The 24937-nt window shown below is 37.1% G+C and overlaps 1 protein-coding gene across 6 annotated transcripts in view; it reads left to right on the forward strand.

Moving 5' to 3' along the window:
- AKAP7 (A-kinase anchoring protein 7) overlaps positions 1–24937 on the forward strand; it is a 141981-nt gene that overhangs the window by 90861 nt on the left and 26183 nt on the right. Inside the window, exons 1-2 of one of the 6 annotated variants that reach the window (XM_081295279.1) lie at positions 12466–12666; positions 14977–15045. The exons of 3 other annotated variants lie outside the window; for them this stretch is intronic. In XM_081295279.1, coding sequence (XP_081151405.1) covers positions 12618–12666; positions 14977–15045 — 118 coding nt within the window. In that variant the 5' untranslated portion in view covers positions 12466–12617. Of the gene's footprint in view, positions 1–12465; positions 12667–14976; positions 15046–24937 lie in introns of those variants that run through there. 2 more of the 6 variants (XM_081295281.1, XM_081295280.1) reach the window with 2 other exon arrangements.

Here is a 24937-nt window from a genome sequence, read left to right on the forward strand (position 1 = left end):
TTTTTCCAAAAGCTAGACTTTATTATTGTATCTCTGATTAATTACAAGAGGAGTAATAAAATTCTCATTGTCTAGCTCTATCTGAAAATCCAATTCCACTGTGTTTTTCTTTGGTTATAATATTATTCTTAAAATAGAAATGGGGATAGGTAGAGAAGTATGATTGTAGTGGGCAAATGGCTCTTGGTTGTCATGCTGGCAGAATGGGTTTAGAATTCATTGATACTGCCTGCAGTAGCAGTTCATTTATAGGTCCCTCCAGGAATTTGAAGCATTACTAACCATTGTTCACACAGAGACCCCTCCTTCACTTTAAAACATCTTCAGTCTGGTTTTGGTTAATATAATTTATTTGGACAATTTATTTAGTGGTTATTTTTTGAACTTACCAAGTGCCAAGCATTATGCTGTGTAGTGAAGAACAAAGATGGGCAAACATGAACCATGCTTTCAAGGAGTTTGTGAGAAGTCATGCAAACTAACAATTTATACGGTGATAATGACTGTAATGAAGTTAATGAGAAAAGTGAGTGAACTTCTCATTCTGCTTAGGATTATTAGAAAGGCTGTTCAGAAGACGAAAGGTTTGAACTGAAAATGAGAATGTTCAGAGGGAGGCAAGAAAAAGGAGGTGTTTTCCAGGCTGAGAAAGCAGCATAAAAAGCCACCTGAAGGAGTCTATGTAGAGAAATGCAAGTAATTCTCTCTGTACATGAGCTACTTGTCCTTAAGGAGTTTAGGTCTTATTTGTAGGGGAAAAAACCATAGACAATTTTGGAGCTAGAAATGGCATTATCAAATGAGTGCTTCAGAAATGTCATTCTTTCAGTCACATAAAAGCAGAATGGTTGAGGAGAAAAAGGATACTGAATCACAAGACTAGTAAGAAGGTGATAGATAGTGTTGGTTGAAGCAGGTCACGATAATTGCCCACACTTAACATTTGCAGTGGGGATAAAAAAAGAAACAGATCTTAGGTAGGAGGGAAAAATCCATATTTTTTGATATTTTTAGATTTGGGGTGAGTTGTGGGAGGCAAGGAGAAGCCTAGGATGGTTTCTAGATTTGGCATTTAGACAGGTTGGTAGACAATAGTGCCCTGCATCAATATAGAGAGTAAAAGAAAACAGAGTTTTGTGACAAGAAATGAGTTCAATTTTGGGCTTATGAAAAGAACCTGTGGCCCAGTCAGTGGCATATTGAGGAGAGGGGGCTAGGAGATAGATGATATACTTGAATCCAGTGGCCTTAGATTCGTAGTTCAAACTATGTATATGAATGAAATAGCTGAGCGTTATCGGGAAATCTGTAACTTCAGACTTGCTTTGCAATAGCTACCTGTGATAAAAATTATAGAGGAAAGATGGAAACAAAGGACTAGGATAGAAATAAAAGGTTATAGAAATTATTAGGCAAATATGGTAAATCTTTTTATTGTTTTGTCTTTTGAACAGAAAGAGTGAAAAAAAGACGTACTATTTAAGTGTCTGTCTTCTACAAAGACACTTCTGCTGGTAGAAACTAGCAGGTGGGCCTGAGGGTTAATGAAACACAGAAAAGACTATTTCCTTTTTTTTGAAGTTTAAACTCCCCATATTTTTCTATTAACCTATGAAAATCCTTTGATATTTTATCTGAGCTTTAGTATGTTTTACATAAAAATGCCTAAAGAACTAACTAGCTAACTGAAATAACAACAGTTTGTCAATGCACAAATTGTGATTCTATTTGATCTTCTGTCAACTGTGGTAATAATTCAGGTGAGTACTTTGTCTTGATTCTGGCTATGAGTAAAGAAAACTGCATTTGACCATCATAGGATTTATATTCCATTCCAGAGAACCATAGCTGTCAGATATATTTTCATTGCTAACAACTTTGATCAAAGCAAAAGGTTTATTTAAGCAGTCAGTCTTAGCATAGTAAGGTTTAGAGAAAGGCAGTTCATAGTTTGGCTTCTTGTTTTCAACCATGTATTTTAGCTTGTGACATACATTTACCCATATATGATAGTTCGTTCGTTCCTTCGTTTGTTCTTTCGTTCGTTCGTTCGTTCCTTCCTTCCTCTTTTTCTTTAGTCCTGGGGATTGAACCCAGGGGTTCTCTACCAGAGTTATGCCCACCCCTTTTGTATTTTATTTTGAGACATGGTCTCACTGTATTGCCTGGGTTGGCCTTGAACTTGGATCCTCCTACCTCAACCTCCCAAGTAGTTGGGATTACACATGCCACTGTGCCTGCTAGATAGTTTTTATTTTTATTTTTATTAGAGTGATAGTCAGTGATTTGCTTTGGGGCTTTTTCTTTTCTTTTCTTTTTTGCTACATAAAATTACTCATAGACTTGTTTTAGTCTAATTTCTTGCTGTAATGAAATACCAAAAGCTGACTACTTTATAAATAACATAGGCCTCAAATCACAGTTCTGGAGGCTGAAGTTCCAAAATCAGGTAATTACCATCTATTTACCACCAGTAAGGGCTTCCTTGGATATGCCATAAACATGGTGGATAGCATGATGGTGGGAGTATGTGCAGAAGAAATCACATGGTGAGAGAGGAAGCCAGAGGGATAAGGTTTAGGTTTGTTCTTTTTTATAACAACTCATTCTCTCAGAAACTCACTCCCACTGGGAGACCAGCATTAATCCCTCCCAAAGGCATACCACATCCAAGCCATAGCAGACCCTTACATTCACTTTCTTAAGTTTAATTGGACAAAGAAAGGAGACTACATTGTTATTAAAAGGTAAATGCAAAACTCTCACATACATCAGTGGTTTGCCTATTCCAAGTCCATTGTTTTCTTCGTCTTTCCCTTCAATGTGATACAGTGACTTTAGGGTACATGGGCCTGGTTTTAATCCTGCAGACTGTTGTTTCCATTTATCTTGCTAGTGATTAGTTTAGGAGATGGCTTGTGTCCCAATTCTGATATGTGAGGGGAAGTCTACTTGGAGCCTGTTAATGTTTGGCTATGAGGTGTCCCCCCAAAGCTCCGGTGTTAATGCAAAGGTAAATGATTAGGTTATGAGAGAGATGACCTAATTCATGGATCCATTTATTTAATGGGTTAATGATTTGAATGGACTAACTGGGTGGTGACTATAGGCAGGTGGGATGTGGCTTGGTGAAGTAGGAGTAGGTCACTGGGGGTATGCCTAAACATAATACATAGTCTATGTGTATAAATCTCTCTTTCTGTTTCCTGGATATCATAAGCTGAATAGCTTTCTTCTACTATGCTCTTCTGCCACAATGTTCTGCCTTATCTTGACTCCAGAGTGATGGAGCTGGCTAATCATGGACTGAACCTCACACTGTGAACCCAAAATAAAATTTTCCTCCTCTAAGTTGTCCTTGTCAGATATTTTGCTCACTGTGATGATAAATGGACTAAACCAGAAATTGGTATCAAGAAATGGGGTCATTGCTGTGACAAATCTGATCAGGTGATTCTGAAGCCTTTGGAAATGATTTGTGGGAGGAGTTTGGAAAAGTTTGGAGATGCAGACTAGAGAAGCCATAGAATGTTGTAAGCAGGGCTTAATGGGCAATTCTGTAGAATCTCAGGACTAGAATACTGATAGGAATATGGACAGTAAAGACTGAGTCATGAGATTTCAGAGAAGAATGAGGACTCTATTAGGAATTTTACTAGAGATCATTCGTGTTACATTTTGGCAAAGAAATTGTATACATTTTGCCAAGGCTTCCTGTGAGGCTCTATTTAAAGGTGATGGACTAATTAATCTGGCAGAAGAAATTCCAAGGCAACACAGCATTAAGGCAGTGGCATGAATATTGCTGGCAGTGATTAGTCAGTTTTACTATAAGAGTCAGGAGTAAAAAAATAGACAAGAAAGATTTTAAAACTTGCAGTTTGTCCAGAAAACTGTGTGTAAATTTGGGGCCAAGGAAGATGTGGTTGTTGAAGAGATGACTGCCACTAAAAAGAGAAGCCAAATACTTTGCACAGACAATAGGAGAGGGCATCTCAAGAATCAGTGAGACCACACTCATCAAATGCTCAAGGTTGTAAAAGGGAAAACTCCTATGGGGCACTCTGCTCACACAGGGGTACCTTGGAAGTTGTTTCTCCAGGATTTGATTCATCATGCTCAGCCTCCTAGGCACTTAAAGGCCACTGCAGCCTTGGTCGAAAATGGCTCAGCTACTGTTGGAGCTGGTGGCAGACCCTGGCATCATTAATGTGATGCTGACTCTGTAGAAATGCAGTATATAGAGTTAGGGGGTCATGGAGGCTTTCACTAAGATTTCAAAGGAAGATGTGGGAAGCCAGGCAAAGTGTTTCAGAGTTAAAAATCCCTGGGGGCCATGTGTGAAGTTGTGAGAAGAAAGCCAAAGATTCAGTGGAAACCCCCTGGATTAGGAGATGCCAGTAGCCTGAAATGTCTGCTGAGGAAAGTTACTGGCTGCCAACAAAACCAGCCTAAGAGAGAGGTCATGAGCAATGCAACCAGGAAAGCCATGTGGTGGGACTGCCAAAGTCCTTTGGAGTTCACATTTTACCAATGTGTTCCCTTGATTCTGGATGTGAAGTTACAGGATCTAATGTTTATCTGGCTGGGATTAATCTTGTTTGGGTCCTATTCCTTCTTTCTAGGCTTCTCTTTCTTCCTTTTGGAATGGGAATGATTACTCTGTATCACTGTATATTGGATTATGTTATTGCTTTTGACTTTTATATAGCCAAGAGTTTGCCTTAAGTCTCAGAGGAAACTTTGGACTTGGGCTTTTGGGTAATGCCAGACTGTTAAGACTATGGAAGCTCTTATAAATGGACTAAATGCAGTCTGAATTGTGAGATGGACATGAGATTTTGGGGGCCAGGAGTAGGTATCTAAACCTATTATGGTTTAGATATATGAGTTGTCTCCCAAATGCTCCTGTGTTAATTTTCAGAGGTGAGATGATTAGAGTATTAGAGCTATACCATAATCAGTGGATTAATTCATTTTATGGATTGATAATTTGTATTGACTAACAAGATGGTAATTGTAGGCAGGTGGTGCATGACTGGAGGAAGTAGGTCACTGGGAGTATGCCTTTGGAGTTTATATTTTGTTCCTTGTGCCTTGTGCCTCCCCCTACTCCCTCTCTCTTTATTTTTGCATCCTGGCCATCATGGCCGAGCAGCTTTCTTCTGCCATGCCCCTTGCCATGATGTTCTGGTTTATCTTGGGCCCAGAATTATGGAGTCAGCTGACCAAGAACTGAGCCTCTGAAACTGTGAGCCCCAAATAACTTTTTCTCCTCAGTTTGTTCTTGTTGGGAATTTTGGTTACAGTGATGAAAAGAAGAACAGCACAGAACCTCTGAGAATAATTCTTAGGGGGAATGATAAAAAGAGGTTTGGAGGGAGTGCCATTTTTTTTTTTTAAACTGGAAATCTTTGGGCATACATGTGATGCCTGGATTTTGTTCTAACCATGAGCACATATGGAATCTTAGAAAGATGAGTCTTGATGATCTTGTTAAGCCATTAAATTAACCAATCCTAGAATTATAACCCCACAGATTATAGGAGATAATGACATTTCTTGTTAAATCAGGAGTTTGTTTCAAATGCATACTGATAAATATTTCAGTTGTGAATTAAGAAACTTTATTAACAGAAAATAGATTCAGCATTTTTGTTCTGACAAATCAGAACAAAATCAACAGTTCTGACAGTTACCACATGTTGTTAGAAGCGTCCATAAACAGACTAATCAGAATGAATACATACTGACAGAGTGTATCAGATGAATTTCAGCCTGGGCCGTGGAGGACTCATGACAGATGGTGAGAAACTGCCAAAAACAGCCTGATTTAATGGCATTTCATCTAGTAAAATGAATTTTCTTTTCATTTTCTTGGGGATTTACTTTCATTCTTTGTTATCCCTTTATGTGTATAAGAAAAAAACTTTAATAATAATGTATTGAATTAGAGCACCTTTTATTTGAGGCTTGGCAGGAAATGTGACTGATGGTTGTCTTGCCCAAGGTCAAACAGTGGACCACTTTCAGAGCTAAATATAGATTGAGAGTATTCTGCATGAAGAATAATTAGGACCTGTGAAAACTGCCAATATACTAGAAAGTATAGAACCAAATTTTATGTTGTTTATGTTGTTGAGTTACAAATAAAATCTACTTGTTGGGTCCTATTGGCATTTCTAAGATACATTTCTTTCTTCCTATGAAGGATGTTGCTTTCTCCTCATAAAGGTTGGGGGCATTAAGAGATTAAAGGCTCTTGAATAAGAAAGTATCCATGTCTGATTATATAAGTGCTAACCAGCCAATTTAGTATACTTTGTGCTTACACTGTATGATTTTTCTTTTTTTTCAAATAAGGTTTTAACATCTAAACATTTAACTTGTCCTTGAATAAGTAATTCATGTCAGCTTTTGTGATTTCATTGTCAGTACCTGAAAAGGACAGACTGTAGAAAGCAGAGTTGAACAGAAGCTATCTAGAATAAATGACTGTTCCTGGTTTTTGTTCTCCTGGCACTGCATTGCCTTAACAACACTGCCAACCAGGATTTACTTCTTGGGAATGCTGGGTTCTCTCTTGCTTCCTTAAGGCTATGGCTCCTACCATCCTTTGGCCCTGGCTTCCTTGTCTACTGTGGCTATACTTCTGGATTCAAGAGTCAAAGCTTATATGATCATCATATTAGCACATAGTGAGTGTTCAATAAATACTGGCTAGAATTGAATTAGTAAAATGTGTCCACATATACATAGAGTTGATTTGTTTGCATCTTATCAGCCTTCTTCTAGTCTCCTTACCTCAAGTGTTCTGTCATCTGAGTGAGAAATAAATTCTCCCTAATTTATTTCTCAACTAAGGAAAAGGCTTTGACTATCTACATTGCTTCAAGTAGGGTGACACACATGGAAAAGCACTGACTGAACAGTAACCATGGAGGAGCCACTTGAAAATTGGCACAACAGAAGTTCTTCACTAGAGACTTGGGAATGGCTGCTATGAGTTGGTAAAAAATGAGGACTTCTTTTGTAGCACTAGTTATTTACTTATTTCTTCCCCTTTCCTAAATGCATATGTGCTGTATATGATATGCTATTTTCTCTTTTTTGTGTTTTATATAAAAAATCTCTTTCCAATTACATGCTAAAATTGTATAGTGTATAGCAATAACCAATAAGTGCAACTTTTAGAGAAGAACAAAATCACTGCAGAGAGAAGTAAAAGATTTGTTGGAAATATGACTATTGTAGGAGTAATGGTAAAAAAAAAATTATTAACTCCCACATTTTACAGTTAGACTGAGATTTTTTCCCCAGGTACTTAAAACAGGACTTTACCAGTGAGATTTATAGATAATTCCTGAGGTTTGTTTAGTTGTTGTTCCCAGTCTCTTTCCTAGATTGACAGAGACCTTCATAAGAACAGCTTTCAAACATCTGTATTGGATAATTTAGTTTCAGAACCTTTACCTTCGATTCCAAAATGACTGCAAAGACACAGCAGTGACCAAACAATGGAGGGGTATCTTTTGGGTGGGGGTGGTATACATATGCTGATTGTGGAGTCATCATGGAGAATTGATTTGTTTTTAACAAGAACATACAGAAACAAAATACAGTATTGGATATGTACTCCAACCCCCTTCAGGCCTGGAATAATTTTTCATCTTTTGGCATCCAAGTTTCCATGAGTTATGTTTCCAAACATTATCAAGACTTCATGTACTTAGGTTGAAACTGTCTCATTTCTTAGTGTAATAGTTTCCTTAAGTGCACTGCCTGCTGTATAATGAAACCTTCCCAAAGGGTCTCTTGTACTTAAAGGCATGTGTTCTCTAAGGCTTAGTTCCAGAATTTGGAGGGATAAGGCAGGTCTTCCCTCTTGATGCAGCATAATGTAATGTCCTCTTTCTCCTCCACTCTTTTGAATAAAGGGACATTTTCTTTTCTTTCTGATGGGTTTCTACGAGGAGTCAAGCTCATTTCCTTTAATGAAAGGTTCTCTCACAGAATTGGTAATCTATACAGTTTTTCAGAGGCAGAATCTTGTTTTTCTTTCATTTTGTAATTTGTTCAAATTAGTTATACATGACAGTAGAATGTATTTTGATACATTGTATACAAATGGAGCGCAACTTCTCCTTCATCTGGCTGAACATGGTGCAGAGTCACACTGGTAGTGTAATCACACATGTATATAGAGTAATAATGTCCCTCTCATTCCACTGTCCTTCCCATCCCTACACCCACTTCCTTTCCCTCACTCCCCTCTGCACAATCCGAAGTTCCTTCATTCTTTCCTACCTACCCCCATTATGGATCAGCATCTACTTACCAGAGAAAATATTCAGCCTTTGCTTTTTTGGAGTTTGGCTCATTTTGCTCAGCATGATATTCTCCAGCTGCATCCATTTACCTAAAAATGCCATAATTTCATTCTTCCTTAAGACTGAGTAATACTCCATTGTGTACCACATTTTCTTTATCCATTCATCTGTTGAAGGACATCTGGGTTGGTTCCCATAGTTTAGCTATTATGAATTGAGCTGCTATAAGCATTGATGTGGCTGCGTCACTGTAGTATGCTGATTTTAAGTCCTTTGGGTCTAAACCTATGAGTGGGATAACAGGGTCAAATGGTGGTTCCATTCCAAGTTTTCTGAGGTATCCCCACACTGTTTTCTATAGTGGTTTCACCAATTTGAAGTCCCACCAGCAATGTATCAATGTATCTTTTCCCCCACATCCTCACCAACACTTATTGTTGCTTGTATTCTTGATAATTGCCATTATGACTGGAATGAGGTGAAATCTTAGAGTAGTTTTGATTTGCATTTCTCTAATCGCTAGAGATGATAAACATTTTTTCATATGTTTGTTGATTGGTTGTAGTTCTTCTTCTAGGAAGTGTCTGTTCAGTTCCTTAGCCCATTTATTGATTGGGTTGTTTTTTTTTGGTGTTAAGTTTTTTGAGTTCTTGATATATCTTGGATATTAGTGCTCTGAGGTATGTGTAGTAAAGATTTTCTCCCATTCTGTAGGTTCTCTTTTCACATTATTGATTGTTTCCTTTGCTGAGAAGAAGCTTTTTAGTTTGAATCCATCCCATTTGTTTATTCTTGATTTTACTTCTTGTGCTTTAGGAGTCCTGTTAAGGAAGTCAGTTCTTAAACCAACATGGTGGAGATTGGGGCCTACTTTTTCTTCTGTTACTCTGTTCTAGTGCCTAAGTCTTGATCCACTTTGAGTTTTTAGGGTGAGAAAGAGAGGTTTAATTTCATTTTGCTATATGGACTTCCAGTTTTCCCAGCACATTTGCTTAATAGGCTGTCTTTTCTCCAATATATGTTTTTGGCACTTTTTCTAGTGTGAGATAACTATATTTGTGTGTGTTTTTCTCTGTGTCTTCTATTCTATACCATTGGTTATATGTCTATTTTGGTGCCAATACCATGCCATTTTTGTTACTTTTGCTCTGTAGTATAGTTTAAGATTTGGTATTTTGATGCCATCTGCTTTGTTCTTCTTGCTAAGGATTACTTTGGCTATTCTGAGTCTCTTATTTTTCAAATGAATTTTGTGATTGCTTTTCCTAGTTCTATGAAGCATATCCTTGGGATTTTAATAGGAATTGCATTAAGTCTATGTAATGCTTTTGGTAGTAGGGCAATTTTGACATTAATTCTGCTTATCCAAGAGCTTTGAAGATCTTTCTGTCTTCTAAGGTCTTCTTTAACTTCTTTCGTTCATGTTCTGTAGTTTAAATTGTAGAGGTCTTTTACCTCTTTTGTTAGGTTGATTTTATTTATTTATTTTTTTGAGGCTATTGTGAATGGGGTAGTTTTCCTAATTTCTCTTGCAGTAGATTCATCACTGATATGTAGAAATGCATTTGATTTATGGGTATTTATTTTATATCCTCAGAGGCATAATCTTATAGCAAGATTATTTCTTTATTAGTGAGATATTTCTGTATTTCAGTCTTAATTGTGTATTTTCAAAAACAGTGTCAACTGGGGATAATTAATAAAGTCACATTAGTAGAGTTCATCATAGAAGTGCTATCTCCCTAAACTCTCCATTTGAGTTAGGGGCCTTTTGTTTAGAGGCCAGATAAATAAACATTAACTTAAGCTGACAGCTAGCAGGACAGAAAATTGGTAGAGAAAGAGGCAAGGGTACTAGCTAATACTAAAAAGTATGAGGTGCATTTATATACAGCCACCAGGCAATCCATTCTCTTCTTTCTCTCCTCCTTTGCAACAATGAAAAGCTTCATAATGAACGTACCTGATTTACAGATGAAGATGCCAAAACTCACAAAGAGGTTATGTTTTCATAACTGCAACGCCTGACAAATCCGGGATTCAAACCCATAATTTTCTGATTCTGAATATTTTATCCCATCCCAGTGTTGGTAATTGGGAAGTGCCAAGATTTACGCATTTTCCTCAAGGAGGAGTGTTCACTGCAAATATTTCTTTTAATGTACAAAGTACATTAAAAGAGATAACTATTTGCTGGCTTTTAGATTGCTATCTCCTTTGTTATTTTGATCTCAAAATCATATTGTGTTAATACTGAAGAGTATCTTAAAATTTCAGCTGCCTGATTGTGGATAAAGGAGCTGAGGTTCAGGCAGGACTGAAGGCTTATTCAGTATTTCCCAGCTGGTAGTGGCAGTGTTGGAGCCAGGAAGGACATCCATTCTGTGTTACTTCTCCCGTGTTCAGAGTATACTGTAGGTAAATGATTTTATCTTTTTAGGGCTCTAGGCCATTTATTTGCCCTCTAGCCCAAATATTAATAAGATACACATTGTTTTCTTGCCTTTAATGCAATTTTATATTTATATACAAAATCTTATTTTGTATTCTAAAATGTATACCTATATTCACTCATGTGTTGGTAAATTTGTGAAGGAATACTAGAAGAGCTTAAAATTGCTATTAATTTATGGGGTGAAAAGCTATAAAAAAACAAAACTAGCTATGACTAGAATTCAACATAAAAATTACAGTACTTATTATATAAGGAATAGACTCTATCTTTAAATCAAGACGAAATAAGTAAAATATTTACATTTAAAATAATCTGAAGAAGTAAAAAAAAATAATAATCTGAAAAAGTGAAAGCCATTTAAAGGTACATAACATTTTCAATGTTTGAATTATGTGGATAGATTTCCAGTTTCATTTAATCAATTAAATATTTTATTTTTATTACATATTCACAATTTTCTAATCTTGGAATATTGAAGTACATATTAATTTAACTGTGAACTACAGAATTAATTACAATAAAATGCTCTTTGACTTGTTTATCAATCTGTAATTATTAACATTTTATCTCTGAAAATATCCACCAAAAGTATAATTTAGTATTTGTCAGCTTCTTAACTGTTTCTTTCTTTTTTTTCTTAAAGTGAAATATGTAGAATTTGTAAAATGAATGATTTTTGTTTTTCCAAAATGCACACTGTCTTTATTGGGGTGGGGGGTAAGAAGGCAGACATGCTGTCTCCAGAAACACTTGAAGTTTTCATATCACCCATTTTCCTCTCCTTCCAACTCCTGGAAAATGGCAATCTATATGTTCCCAGCTAAGGAAGCTGAGGAATAAAGGAAGAATTTGGATGACATTCTTGGTACTTTGAGCAGTCTTTCACTCCTGCAGTATCATAAAGTAAGGCTACTCTCCATATGAGAGAGCAGACTAAACTCAATGATATGAAATCCATTTTCTCACTTCATAAATATGTCCTGTCTTGGATTGCTTGCTACCCCTAAATTTGCTCACTCAGTTGTGACTTCATTCAAAAAGATGCCTTTATCCCTGATCTTCTCAGTGGTGCATCTAGATTTGGAAAATTTTCTCAGCTATTGACATATTTGATGCTGTGATTTCAAAATTCATAGCATTGCTTAATGCCTTAATAGAGTAATAAGGCAGATTGAGAAAGCAGGTATTTAACTTTAAAATATATGCTGTAAAGTGTAGGTAATAGTTGGTACCCCACCCCCTACTTCCCTGATATTTCTATTGTTCATGTAGTTTGTTAGGTAGTTAATGGCACTTCTTACAACTTGAATTTCCTGTGTTCTGCTGTGTTGGATTTCCTATGCATAAAGCAAACAAAAATCTCCTAGGCATAAAAGAAAGCTCTTCCTCTTTAAATAGCAGACAGAAAATGTGGGGCTTTTTCCCTTGGATTTGTATTTCCATGTGTAATTACTAAATTTGTCTGTAGGAGAAAGGAATCCAGATTTTTCTGTTACCTTCTTAAAGACACATGCAGATTGCCACACAGTGCACGTGGCACTTATCTTCGGCCGGGGCTTACAGTTTTGTGAGAATTAGGTGAGCATATGGCCACTTCTTTTGCTGAATGCCAGTCCCAGAGCAATTGCTTCAGCTGGAGAAGCGGGAGGAGGAGCCTCTTTTGCTCACTGCAGCGAGTCCCCTTCTTTCTCTGGGCTGTGTGTATTGGTTCTTCCAGCTCCAAGCCGCTCCTCAGTGTGGAATAGGCAGGGTGTGCTCACAGACCGTGGTGTAGCTGCAGTTTCTATTTGGGGTGCCCACGGAAAGGAACACCAGGAAAGAAAGCCAGTGCCATGGGCCAGCTTTGCTGCTTTCCTTTCTCAAGAGACGAGGGGAAAATCTGTAAGTGCAATTTGTACTGTGCAGAATCCTTGGTGCCTGACTATTTTGTGTTTGCTTTCTGGGGTACTTTTGATTTTTCTTATGGGAAAGATAGAATAATCAGCTGTGGTTTTTGAATATGCATTTTTAATGACAGGTGTGTAGTTATAAATTAAGTACCATAACTCAATAGGCTATGTTAATAGTCTTTCTGATTTTCTTCTGCTGGTATTCCTACAGCCCCATTTTATCACACTATCTAGAGTCAGAGTTTAGTTTTGAGTTTCTTTAAATCACTGCATTCAATTTGATACATTGTAGAAGCCAGACTTCATTTCTCTTATCTAAAACTGGCACATTTTCAGGGCAGTGCTCTACCTATGTAGAGGTAAAGCTGATTCCAAAATGACGTATTGTGTCCATTTGCAGGTATTTTCATGTGTCCTCTGCTTTGTTCTTCAGGGAAGGGATTCAGGTGTAACTGTAAGACCACTCCTAACAAGTAATGCCGCTTTGCCTCCAGCAAAAACCTGAGTGAATATTTTAAAACACATATCAGGCAGTTTCCACAGCCGCTTGTGGCCCAGAAAACAGAACTTAAAGTGGTGACCATTTGCATTGGAGTTTTTCCTCACTGACTTATGTGCATATACTTACATTTTAGCTTTGTTAAATAGAATCCTGGCATTTTAGTATGCTGAATAGAGTTTGACTTACACTGGCTGCCCCGAAATATGCAATCTTTACTTCCTTGTCAATAAAATGTTTCCAGTCGTACTTGCTAATTTTGCAGCCACATAACTACCGCATCAGTGATTAACTCTGATTTAAATAGGTCCACAGAATTTCATGATATTTAGTTCAATGCTCAAAGATCCACATTTGGTTTCAATTTCCTGCTGCTTTTTCCTCAGGAAACTGGCCAGGGACAGGTTTTAAGAAATTAATACACATTCTACACCAATTCACACAAGAAATAAGTTAGTTTTCATAAGAAATCTTTGGGAATGCTTTGGAATAAATGTTGGGAGAGTTTGAGATTTTATTATTAACAAGAGTGCTCTGTATTTTACTCATGAAAATGATATTGTCCAGCATGTGACAGTCCTGATCTTATAACCTAAGATGATCCTATAACAAAGTCATTTACTTTCTAACAATGACCACTGTAATTCATTTAGCACAGGTATTTGTCAAAATGATTTATTTATAGTTCTTAAATATTTTGGTTGATTGATTCTTCTTCTTCTTTTTCTTCCTTTTTTTGAGAGGACATGACTATCTGAAAATCCTTGGTTTGGACAGAGGCAAGGATAGTGAATTCTTTCCTCACCAATCTTAATTTCCTGTTCCATTGCTTCAGGTTCTCACTTAGAGCACCTGCTTTCCTTCTGTTCTATTTCTCTTCTGCCCCTGTCTGTAAGCAATCTTATTGGCCCTATCAAAAGAAGTAAAGTCTCAATGCATGAGGAATTTACTCTTTTCTGTCTTCCTTATCTGGGACTGTTGAAAGACACAGTCTTCTGTTTTACATGCAGTGTGTTTCCTAATGTTGATTGACAGGAAGGGCTGTGTATGTTTTTTTCGGTTCTCCTCCTTGAATTCCAAACTTTCACAAAGAAAGTGAAGAGAGGACACCACATCTGAAGTGAAATTCAAGCTCAGAAGTGCAAATGTTGATAGGAGCTGGAACAATCCCTCTACCTCCACTCCCTTACCCTGCTGTCCCCTGGTCTTCCACAGTTTCTCCTCATCATTCTTTTTTCTGTCTTTGATGTTATCATTACTTCACTATATCTTTTTCCTCTTAATAATTTCTCTGCTATACGAGAAATTATACTATACTATGGTCTGAAGAAAATCTTTAAACAGTCTCTACTATCCTGCTAGCAGTACATGTCTGGTAGTAGCTATGAAAGGAGTGTTGAAAAAAAGGGGTGGAGAATGCATTGCCCAGGTACCTTAAGAAACCTATAAATAGCACAAATTAGAGGTAACCTGTCCATAAGTTGTGTGATAACTTGTAAATGAATCCATAGGAGACACTTGGGAGGGCCCAGCATTATTTTGATTTTGTTACGGGATCATATAGTAACTTCCCCTTCTGGGATTTATTCATCTTCATGACCCAACTACATAGTAGTCTTGTTAGCCTCTCTGAGTCCCCTACTCTGGAAGCATTTACCATGCAAACACCCACATTTTTCTGATCCTGTCATAAAAGGCAGCAGCAGTGTTGGAATGTTCCTCTGGGTGTTAGCTCAGATTATACAGAATTCAATGGGTTTTGGGGGAGAGTTTAAACTTGTGGGTGTCATTCTTAAAACACAGGTGAGTTGGAAAGCTCATCTTCTGCAGTCCTACAGAAATACAGCGAGGATATATCCACCTGGCCAAGTGGTAAGCGTCAAGTGATCCTCCCTTCTCCTGCTATTTTATCCTGCTTTGGCCTTTTGGTGGTGGTGGTGGTAGATAGAACTAATTTAATTGATTTATTAGTGTTACTGCTTTAATCTGCTGATAACAAAATGATTCTTGAGTCAACCTGTTTTGAAGGGGCCTAAGTTCATGTGGGAACTATCTGCATGGCCAGAAATCTTGACTATGGGGTGAACAGCAGAGCTTGCCATGGTTTACATGTCTGTTCTTGCAGCACAGAGCAGCATGGACCTTCTTGTTTAAGTCTAGCGGTTGAACGTTTTCCCAAACTGTATACTTTTTTGTTTGTTTTTGGACCATCGTAAGTAGCATATACTGAAAATAATATGCATGTTTCTTGGAAGACTAGACTCTTTATAAAGCTATATAGGAATATACTTGACATTAAAAATTAATGCAGATCTTGTAGGATTAACAAATACTGTAGATATTCTCCAATGTAGTTTTTGCTGTATTCTTTCATAGGGCTTCTTTCTTTAAATTACCTAATTTCTCATAGTGAGCTGTCTGAAAGGAATGTCCCTCAAAAGAAATGTCATTACACAGGCATGCTGACCACTGCGGTTTATCTACCTCAAACAAAAACTTGGTAACTAAATAGACAATAACCAATCAGAAGACATTTTACTTGCTCTTATCTTACTGCACATTTTTTTTCCATTTTGAAGTACTTTGCTTTTATGTAGAAATCAAATAAGTGAACGTTCAGAGATGAGACAGACTGCCTCATGAGACAGGCAGGCTCTGGTGGCTGGAAATACTGAAGCACAGGATGGGGAAACAACTCGCTCCTGGGGGTGTGGACAGGGGAATGGACCAGCTGTTGACGTTGACGGCTTACTTTATGTCTAACTCTGGTATTCTGTGATGCTGAAAACAAATATTAAGATAAATATGTATTTTAACAAGACACACAATTTAACTGTATCATGAAATATATTTTAATATAGTCTTTTTTGTGGGACTTCTTACCAGGACCATTTATGGTATTTTTTTCATAAATTGAGTCAGATCTCCAGATAGTTTCTGATGGTTTGGAATTTGCTGGTGTTACATTAATATATACATTGAGGTGTACATTGTGGATTTAATCTCTGGTGAGTACTTTTATTTTTGAACTTTAATTACCATGGTGGTAATTATTCAGTTACACTCAGGGAGTCTGTATTTAGATTTTTCCAGTTCTCCAGAAAGCTTCCAGAAATCTTAGTCTTATACTTTGCTCTTCTCTTCACATTTAAGACACAATGACTTTGTGATTATCTTTCACATAGCTGTTCTCTCTTATCACATGAATTTCTAGCACCCCACATTCAGGACAAATACTGATGTCCCCTTAGTTGTACCAGAACCTAACACAGTGTCTCACCCAGAGGAGGCATGTTCTGAATGTTTGTCAATGAAGAGAATGATACACATTGCCTGTTAGGCTGCCAGTGAGACAATATCAGTATGTACCAGAGGACAGAATTTTGAATGACTTTGGTCATGAACTCCTAAAATTTTGAAAGTTTATCCATTTTCCCCCTTTGTCCTTTAAGCAAAGAGTCTGGAGAATTTAAAAAAAAGGGGGGTGGTGGTGCTGTAGACATGATGACATTCTTTTCTTCCCTTCCTCCTCATTCTCTACTTCCCTTCTCTTCCCTCCCCTTCCTTCTCTTCTTAATTTATTGAATGATTACTGTGTGCCAGATACTATGGCAGGATTATTTTCAGATATGCTTATGAAATGCAACTGTTAAAAAATATATGCTCTCCAAATGTCCCATTTCAGAGGAGAAGTTGCTAGAAGCCAGAGAATTGGGTAATTTCTCAGTTCCAGTCCTCCAGGGGTACGATGGGGCCCAAGGCTGGCAGAAGGCCTGGATCCCAGGTTGCTCAGTCAGTATCTGTTGTCCTCCGGAAGCAGTGAAGCCAGTGGTGCTGTTAACCCGAGACTACATTTTGCATAAGATCTATGCTGGTAATACTGCCAACACTTGCATAGTGGCAGCAGTAATGTTGTACAAATGTAAACTATTTAGCCACAGTCAGTAAAGATTAGATTTTCCCTTTATAAAATAATGTTTCTAAAATTCAGTATAGGAACATTAGAACAAATGCTAATATTCTTATTTTATCTCCCTGATTCCCTCTGTTAATTCAGAGGCTATGTATTAATAGTATTTTCTTTTGTTGTTGTTCTCAGGTGTTCTGGGAATTTGCCTGGATTTTTCCATCAAATGTTGAATAATTTTCAATGGGATTACCTAGATTGTAGGATCATTCCCAGCCCCTGGTGTAGCTATGGCTGCTGTGAGTTACACATAGATGCCCTATCCTCCAACAGTGTGATTTGACCTGTTCTTGTGTCTTCTTTCCTGGGGCCATGTGAAAAAGGAGCAGGATTTCTGATGGACATAAAGGTCTGGGCTAATAAAAGAAATCTTCATTTTTGTTACTTCTTCCTGGGGCACTTGCACTTTAACAAGACTAAAATCCTAAGAACTCTTGGGAGGTATTTGTAGTAAAATAATAAAATAGTTTAAGCACTGATAATGACTTCACCCAAAATAATGTCTTATGGAAGAATTCTAGGCATTAGGCTAAAGCTAGAAAACCTGATGAGGACATGTGATAAATCACTTCCTATAGATCTGCTTAATTTTGGCCTTGCTTAATACATAGGTCTTTGAGCTTTCATACATGAACTTACTCTTCAATGAGAGCCTCAAAACTCGCACTCTGGTAGAAAAGCAGAGGTTTTGGAGACAGACTGACTCAGTTTGTATTTTTGGTTCTGACATTTACTATTTCACTTCTCTAAGCTTCTGTACCCTCACCTCAAGTAATATCTACCTATTGTGAAAATTAAATAGCTAATGGTTATAAAATGCCTGACATTATGCTTGGCGTATAGTATATTATATTATAAATATAATTTCTCTGCAACAGATAAAGAATATGTTAATTGTATAACTATACCCAAACCGTGGTATTATTTTCACTTTCCCAGAATGGGAAATAAGGGACATAGAACTTCAGACCATGAATTGTTGAGTAGACTCATGGCATTTGTCTGCATAGCATCCTTCCTTTGGGGGGACTCCCTCCCCTTCTTCTTGAGGTCCTGTCTATCATGATGCCTTGCCTCCTGTCCTAGGACAGACATGTGGTCCAAGAAAAGTCACCAGTCTTCCTTAAGATTTGACAGAGGGTCATTCTAAGAATGAAGTCAGTGCCAAAGAAAGAAGTCTAATAAAGAAGAGAGACACTCTGGTGGTAATGTTTGACCTTCTGAGTTCAGCCATGCCTGGGACCTTCTTCCCTACACGAAGCTCTTCCCCTTCTTCTTTGCTTAAACTTGGTTGGGTTAAACCTTTATCACATGCAAAAGGAGGCTTTAGATGTTATTCTAGGAGATTCTCAGTGCATATAAGTAGAAATAAAACCTTAGCTATGCCAAGCTGACTTCTAAGATCACTGTAGCTATACAATCAATGCACTGTTATTGCTACAGAGAAATTATATTTACTGAGTTTATTATATGCCATTCTTCAGCATATATTCTAGAACAAATATACCAAACAGAGAAAAATGAAAGCTTTCTGATTTCTTCTGAGTCTTCATGTTCCATATTAGTTGTAGTGAAATTTAGCCTTACGTGACGGTACTGTGAAGAATATTTCAGTGTACTTCAGTGAAGGTTGTTTGGCCTGTAATGTCTGCAAAGCTCTGAGCAGGTGTTTTAGAAGAAACAATGAGGAGGAGTTTTTATTTTTTCTTTTTAATTTTCATGACTTTTAAAAAATAAATGTGTTGGATCCCAAAGTTTAGTATGCTCCAAAAGGAAAAAATCAAGGTGAAGGATCTTGATGCTTTCAGTCTAACAAGTGAAGCCACACCCTTTACATGACAGGAAGTTACATAGCTAAATCAATGAAGGCCATGAAAGCAAGTTAATTACCACCAATCTTGGAAATTACCTTGAGCTCGTATCAAAGACAGGATTTACAACTTGACATCAACAAACAGTTTCTACAGCATACATTTTAGAAAATTAAATGTATTATGACAGGCATTTGTAATGGTAAGGTTACAAGTTAACAGACCTTGGGACTAGTAAACCTTTCACTTGCATAGTAAAGTTCTTTGCTCTTAGCAAATAGTCAGACAAAACCTGAACTGTATGGTGAAAATATAAAGAATAACTGGAGCTTGAACTTAAATGCTATGCTAACTTGGACATAAATGTTGTTAATTTTATTATACCCCAAAGACATTTAGGCTTACAATTTCCTATTACTGCATACTCCCCCCAAAACTTACAAATTTAGTCATGGACATTTATGAACATAAGATTTATGTACAGAAAAATTATAGTACTAAGGAGAAAGTGATGTACAAACAAGATGCTTGGAGTGGAGGGAGAGAAGGTGTCATATCCTCTTGAGAGGTAGAGCTCACATGTTGGTGATGCTGATGGGAGATGGAAGAAAGAATCTGGTGGAAGGGGTGATGCATTTTTCATCTCCTTCTCAGACCCCACTGCCCCTTTTTTGTGGTCATATAGTTGTTGTTGGCATTTGTCATGGGAATTACATCAGGCTTCAATTTGATGCCTCACCTCCGACCATTGGAGAGCAAAAATAAAATTCACACTTTCTAAGCATTTTAAATGTTTAGCTAAAGTTAGCTGTAAAGTCATCCTTTTCAGGGATTTGAGTAATGTGTATGATAGCTCATAAATTGGCAAGCAGATAATTTGTTAACCTAAGATTTCCATCTGGGTTTATTGTAGTCAAACATTATTTAGAGATCTCACAACCTGGAATGTGTCCTAAAGGAGACCAGGACGGTGTGGCCTGGAAACCACATCACAAGAAGGGACTGAAGGACTGGCTGCTTGGCTAGGGTGAGCAAAGGCAGAAGAATCAGATTGTTTTAATTTAGAGGGCTCTTTAATGTGGAAAGGAAAAGAGTTTTTTAACAGGGCTCCAGGGTGACGGCTTCAAGACACTGGATATTAGTCTTCACACATTATTTTTTTGTGGTGGCCTGAGAACTCAGATGGTATATACATTAAATCAGCAGTATTCTTGTTATGTTTGCAATAAATCTTCTTTTAAACAATGAGAATATTGAAATGGAATCTTAAAACAGAGAAGTTATTCAAGTAAAAATTTGCATTAATAATTCATGGATGCCTGAATTAATAATTACTAATAATAGTGGTGAGAATTTTTTTGGTTTTGATTGTCCATTTATGTGTTACTGGGAATTGAACATAGAGCCCCCCCCCCCACAGCTGAGCCATATCCCTAGCCAATTTTATTTATTTAATTAAAAAAAATTTTGAGACACTAAGTTACCCAGGCTGGGCTTGAATTTACAATTTTCCTGTCTCACCCTCCCAAGTAGCTGGGATTAAAGAGTGTGCCATCATTCCCAGTTCTGAAAGAGAATTTTTAAGCCAGAATTTTCAAACTTTTATTCCCTGCAGTACTAGGGAGTGAATCCAGGTCTTCATGCATGCTAGGTTAACACTTTACCACTGATAGAGTCTGACTAAGTTGCTGAGGCTGGCCTCAAACTTGCAGTTCTCCTGCCTCAGCCTCCTGAACAGCTGGAATTCCAAACATATGCCACTGTGCTCAGCAAAATGTTTAAACTATTTTAAGCCACCAAACTCTAAATGAAAAAGAATATGCTTTTAAATTTCTCCTTAATTTATAATAACTATTAAGTGATTATTTTTAACTAGTGCCTTTAAGATCAACAAACTTGCTTTAAAATAGAGGCATAATATGTAAGTATGGGTTCTTGTCTAAGTACATTCTTGTACAACTTATGCACAACATAACATGTTGGTTATTAAACTCATGGTAGGAACACCTGGCAATTAATGATCAACTAGTCCTCAAGATAACAAGATAAGGTGTGTTGCCTACTGTGTGTTTATCTTCATAAGTGAAAATTTTATAAACCCTCTTGTCCAAATTTAGACTTATTTTAAATTAATGTTCTCTAATATGATGATGGTAAATTTAAGATTAAAAGAATCATTGAAATATCCATTGTATTCTCATTACTCTATATACTTGACCTATTTACCTTCCAATGAAAATTAAATTTATAAAATTTTAGTTTGTGTAGAACCTAAAATTTATATATGTAAAACTGTATGAAATTTGATTATTAAATTGAAAGGCATAATTAAAATTGTTTTATGGAGGAATAGTTTATCAAATATACAGGTTTTTGAAAAGAGTTTCACTCTTATAGCTGCTCTTAACTTTGTAAATTTGTTTTGATGTTTATATCTGAATCCTTCATAATTACAACATTGTGGAGGGGGATAAAGAAACAGTTTGTATTGGTAAAAGCCCAGCCAAGGAAATAGGAAATACATCAGTTATTTTAACAGAGAGCATTTAATAAGGAATTACTTAAATCAGTTTTGGAGAAATAATGAATGGAAAGGCATAACTGAGGAAGACCAGTTATGCCTGGGTTAACCTCTAGAAGGAAAGGTTCCACATAGTGAAGATTCACACTTTTGAGGAGGGGTTGCTGCATCCAAGGAGGTGCCCTAGTGACACAGAAAAGAAACCTCAAACCTGGTCCTCTGGCCTCCGAGGATGGCACACTAACCAACTTTTGCTATTCTTCGTGAGGACATGTAATGAGGTTGATTCCAGGAGTGAGGTGAAAATGAAATGAAAACTGGAATCAACTTCTACTGGAACCAGTTGCTGCAGAGACAGTGGCCATAGTTGGGTCAATGGGATGTCCAGTTTCCTTCTAGTGGCCCCTCTTGGCAGAACTTAACAAATGGAGCTGGCAAAGAAGTAAATTTGCTAAGTCCTAGCCCTGGAATTGTAAATCTGAGTAAGGAAGGGTGGGTTTGGAGCTGAAAGAATACTTCGATAACTGGCATGTGGTTGTTGGCTGTTTTAAAAATATACTTTTTTTCCATTGCTCCAAGTCAAGCATTTAGTTTATGCCAATTTGTGGTTCTTATTCTTTGGGGACAAAAATAATAATCATATTCTAAAATGGTGTTTTTTATGACAAAATTTCCCACATTTTAAAAAAGTACATAAAAATATAACTATTTCAAAGGAGATACAAATTAAAAAAAATAGACGTGATATGGTAATTCAAATTAGTTAATAAGATGGTTCAAAGGAAAACCTTCACTCAAAACAACTTAACAAACTTAAAAAGGACAAATTATTTTAAAACTAATTTATCAATAGCTTATGAACATTTTAAAAATAATTTATTCTTTTTAAGTTTTGGAGCATATATTCTATAATCCTCACTGTGTTTTGTGGATAGGAGTGAATGTTTCTTCAAACCAATTCTTTCCTTCCATGTTAAAGATACTCACTGTCAGGTTCTGACATTGGGACAGGTCAGTGGATGCTGGGGAGTTAAACTGACAGCCGGGTGGAAGTCAGCACCAGAGAATGATGTACTGTCCTTTCCTGTCTTCAGGATAAAAGGGAACCAAAGGAGCATAGGCAGTGGCTGGAGTACTCTGAAAGTCTCGGGAATTCAAGAGGCATCTGGGAACCAAAGCAGAAGTAGAAAAGGACAGTAGAAAGAGTCAATGCAGTGGCAGGAAAGATGCCAGGAGGTCACAAACCTCAAGGCAAATTGATTTTTTAAAAAAATTTTAGTTGTAGATAGACACAATACCCTTATTTTATTTATTTATTTTATGTGAGATGCTGAGGATCCAACCCAGTACCTCACATGTGCGAGGCAAGCGCTCTACCACTGGTCTACAACCCCAGCCCTGATTTTTTTTAATTAAAAGGGAAAATGTATAGGCACACATGTGCAAAATAAGACAGGTTTGGAAGTTGGCTTTGAACCTGACTTGCAGACATCCTCAACCCTCTACCTCTCCACCTCTTCTTTCCACTCTGTCTCACCTTGTTAGCCTTTACTTGATGATGGGGACAGGTGGCTTCCAGTAGATTCTGTGTTCTCATCCTATCTGGCCTCACTTGGTGATGGGAATCAGACTTCTAACAGCTCTGGGGAATATTCTTACTATTCCATGTTCAAGTAGAATGAGTTTCTTTCTCCTACTTTCCATATAAAAATTTAAAAAAAGGTACAGACTATGAACTATACAACCTGCAAGGTCACTATACTATATATATCAAGGATATTACAATTACATATTATAGTGTAAAGTGCCATTCTATACTAACAAAAGCAGTATGCTATGAAAAATTTTCAAAAGATGGAAATGAAGTGTCTTAAGGAAGGAGCAACTTTTTAAAACTTAGAAATTCACCCCTGGGCATTATATGGGCCAGTCTAGCTCTGGGCCCACAGGTCCCCCATGGCGTGTAGAATTGGGAGGAGCAGCAACCTGAAGTGGAGAAGTGGAGTGGACAATCTTGCTTACTTAGAAAAAGGGTGGGAGGAAAGAAGGGGTTTGAGGGTAGATGTGGCCTGAAGCTCTGTGCAGCTATGGAGCAGACACTCTGATCCAGAGAGATCCATGATGTGCTCTTTAGACTCTCCAAGCTGAGAATTACCTAGCTTCCTCTTTCACTCTTAAGTATTGGGAAGTTCGAAGCCCAGTTCATGGCTCTTAGGATCTTTCCCTCTGTAGTCTGTTCTTCCCTCTGTTCTTTACTTTCTGTCACAGTTTGTTTTATGTTGCTCCTAATTTTTACTTTTATTGATAGTATACCCTTTCTGTATTTCTGATTTTAAAAAAAAAATCGTTTCAAATCTTTTGGAGATATGACCCCCCCAAAAAAAGAGTGAATGACTAGAAAGAAGCCCTGTGATTGAAAGTGTATAATGCTTGCTGGGCGGCATTATACACTGAGAGCACAGCTGAGACTGTGAATGATTGTGACATTACCACATGTGCCTGACACTCATTGTTAAAACTTCAGAATGAGATATGTTCTTATAAACTGAACTTGGTATGATTATTTTTTCAATGCTACACATTTCCATTTGGTGCATCTAGAAACCTAAAGCTATCTGTATCTCACTGGCTCTTTGAGCTGCAGTCTTTTCATAGGTCTGCTAGAAACCTTTTGTATGATTAATTAGCAGTAGCTGTTCTTTTTACCTGTGATGGGACATCAGTTAGTTGCAAAAGAATGTAAATGTTAGTAATATAGAACAATGCATAAAATTCTTGTTTGCAACTATTCCAACATTGTTTCAAGAAAGCTAGGCACTATGCTAGGTGCTTAGTATTATCTTATTTAATTTTTATGGAATCCCTGTGGTATAGAAATACCATATTTGTAAATCCCTGGTTGGCAAATAAAGAAAGTGAACCATAGAAGGGCCGAGCAACATTCATAGGGACATAGATGTGGTAAGTGGGGAAGTTAGAATTCTGACCCTGTAAATCAAGAGGAAGCATTGTAAATGTTTTCTGGCTAAAGGTTTTATTTTAGAGTGAAAAATATAGAAGTGAAAATATAGAATATAATATATTTTCCACTGTTGGACACAGAGCAGCATTGTAGTATAAAGACAAAAGTGGGATGCTTTGGAGCCACATTGATCTGCATTTGAGTTCCAACTTTGACAGTTTTTTGTTGTGTAGACTTGGGCTAGTCTCTTGGCTTTAGTAACTCTTCGATATCAAGAGTTTGAGAAGCAAATACCAACTGATGAACCAAATGAATTTACATTTATATACCACCAGTATATTAGTCACCAGATTTAAATGCCAGTTCAATTTTCTACAATAAGATTCAGAGAACTCTAACGAACAGAAGACAACACACACACACACACACACACACACACACACACAAATATACCTTTAAATCTATTTGATTTTAGCTAAATGTTCTTTGAAGTATGTAGTAAG

Source organism: Spermophilus citellus (assembly GCF_964194105.1).
Source record: "Spermophilus citellus genome assembly, chromosome: 5".
Taxonomy (NCBI): domain Eukaryota; kingdom Metazoa; phylum Chordata; class Mammalia; order Rodentia; family Sciuridae; genus Spermophilus; species Spermophilus citellus.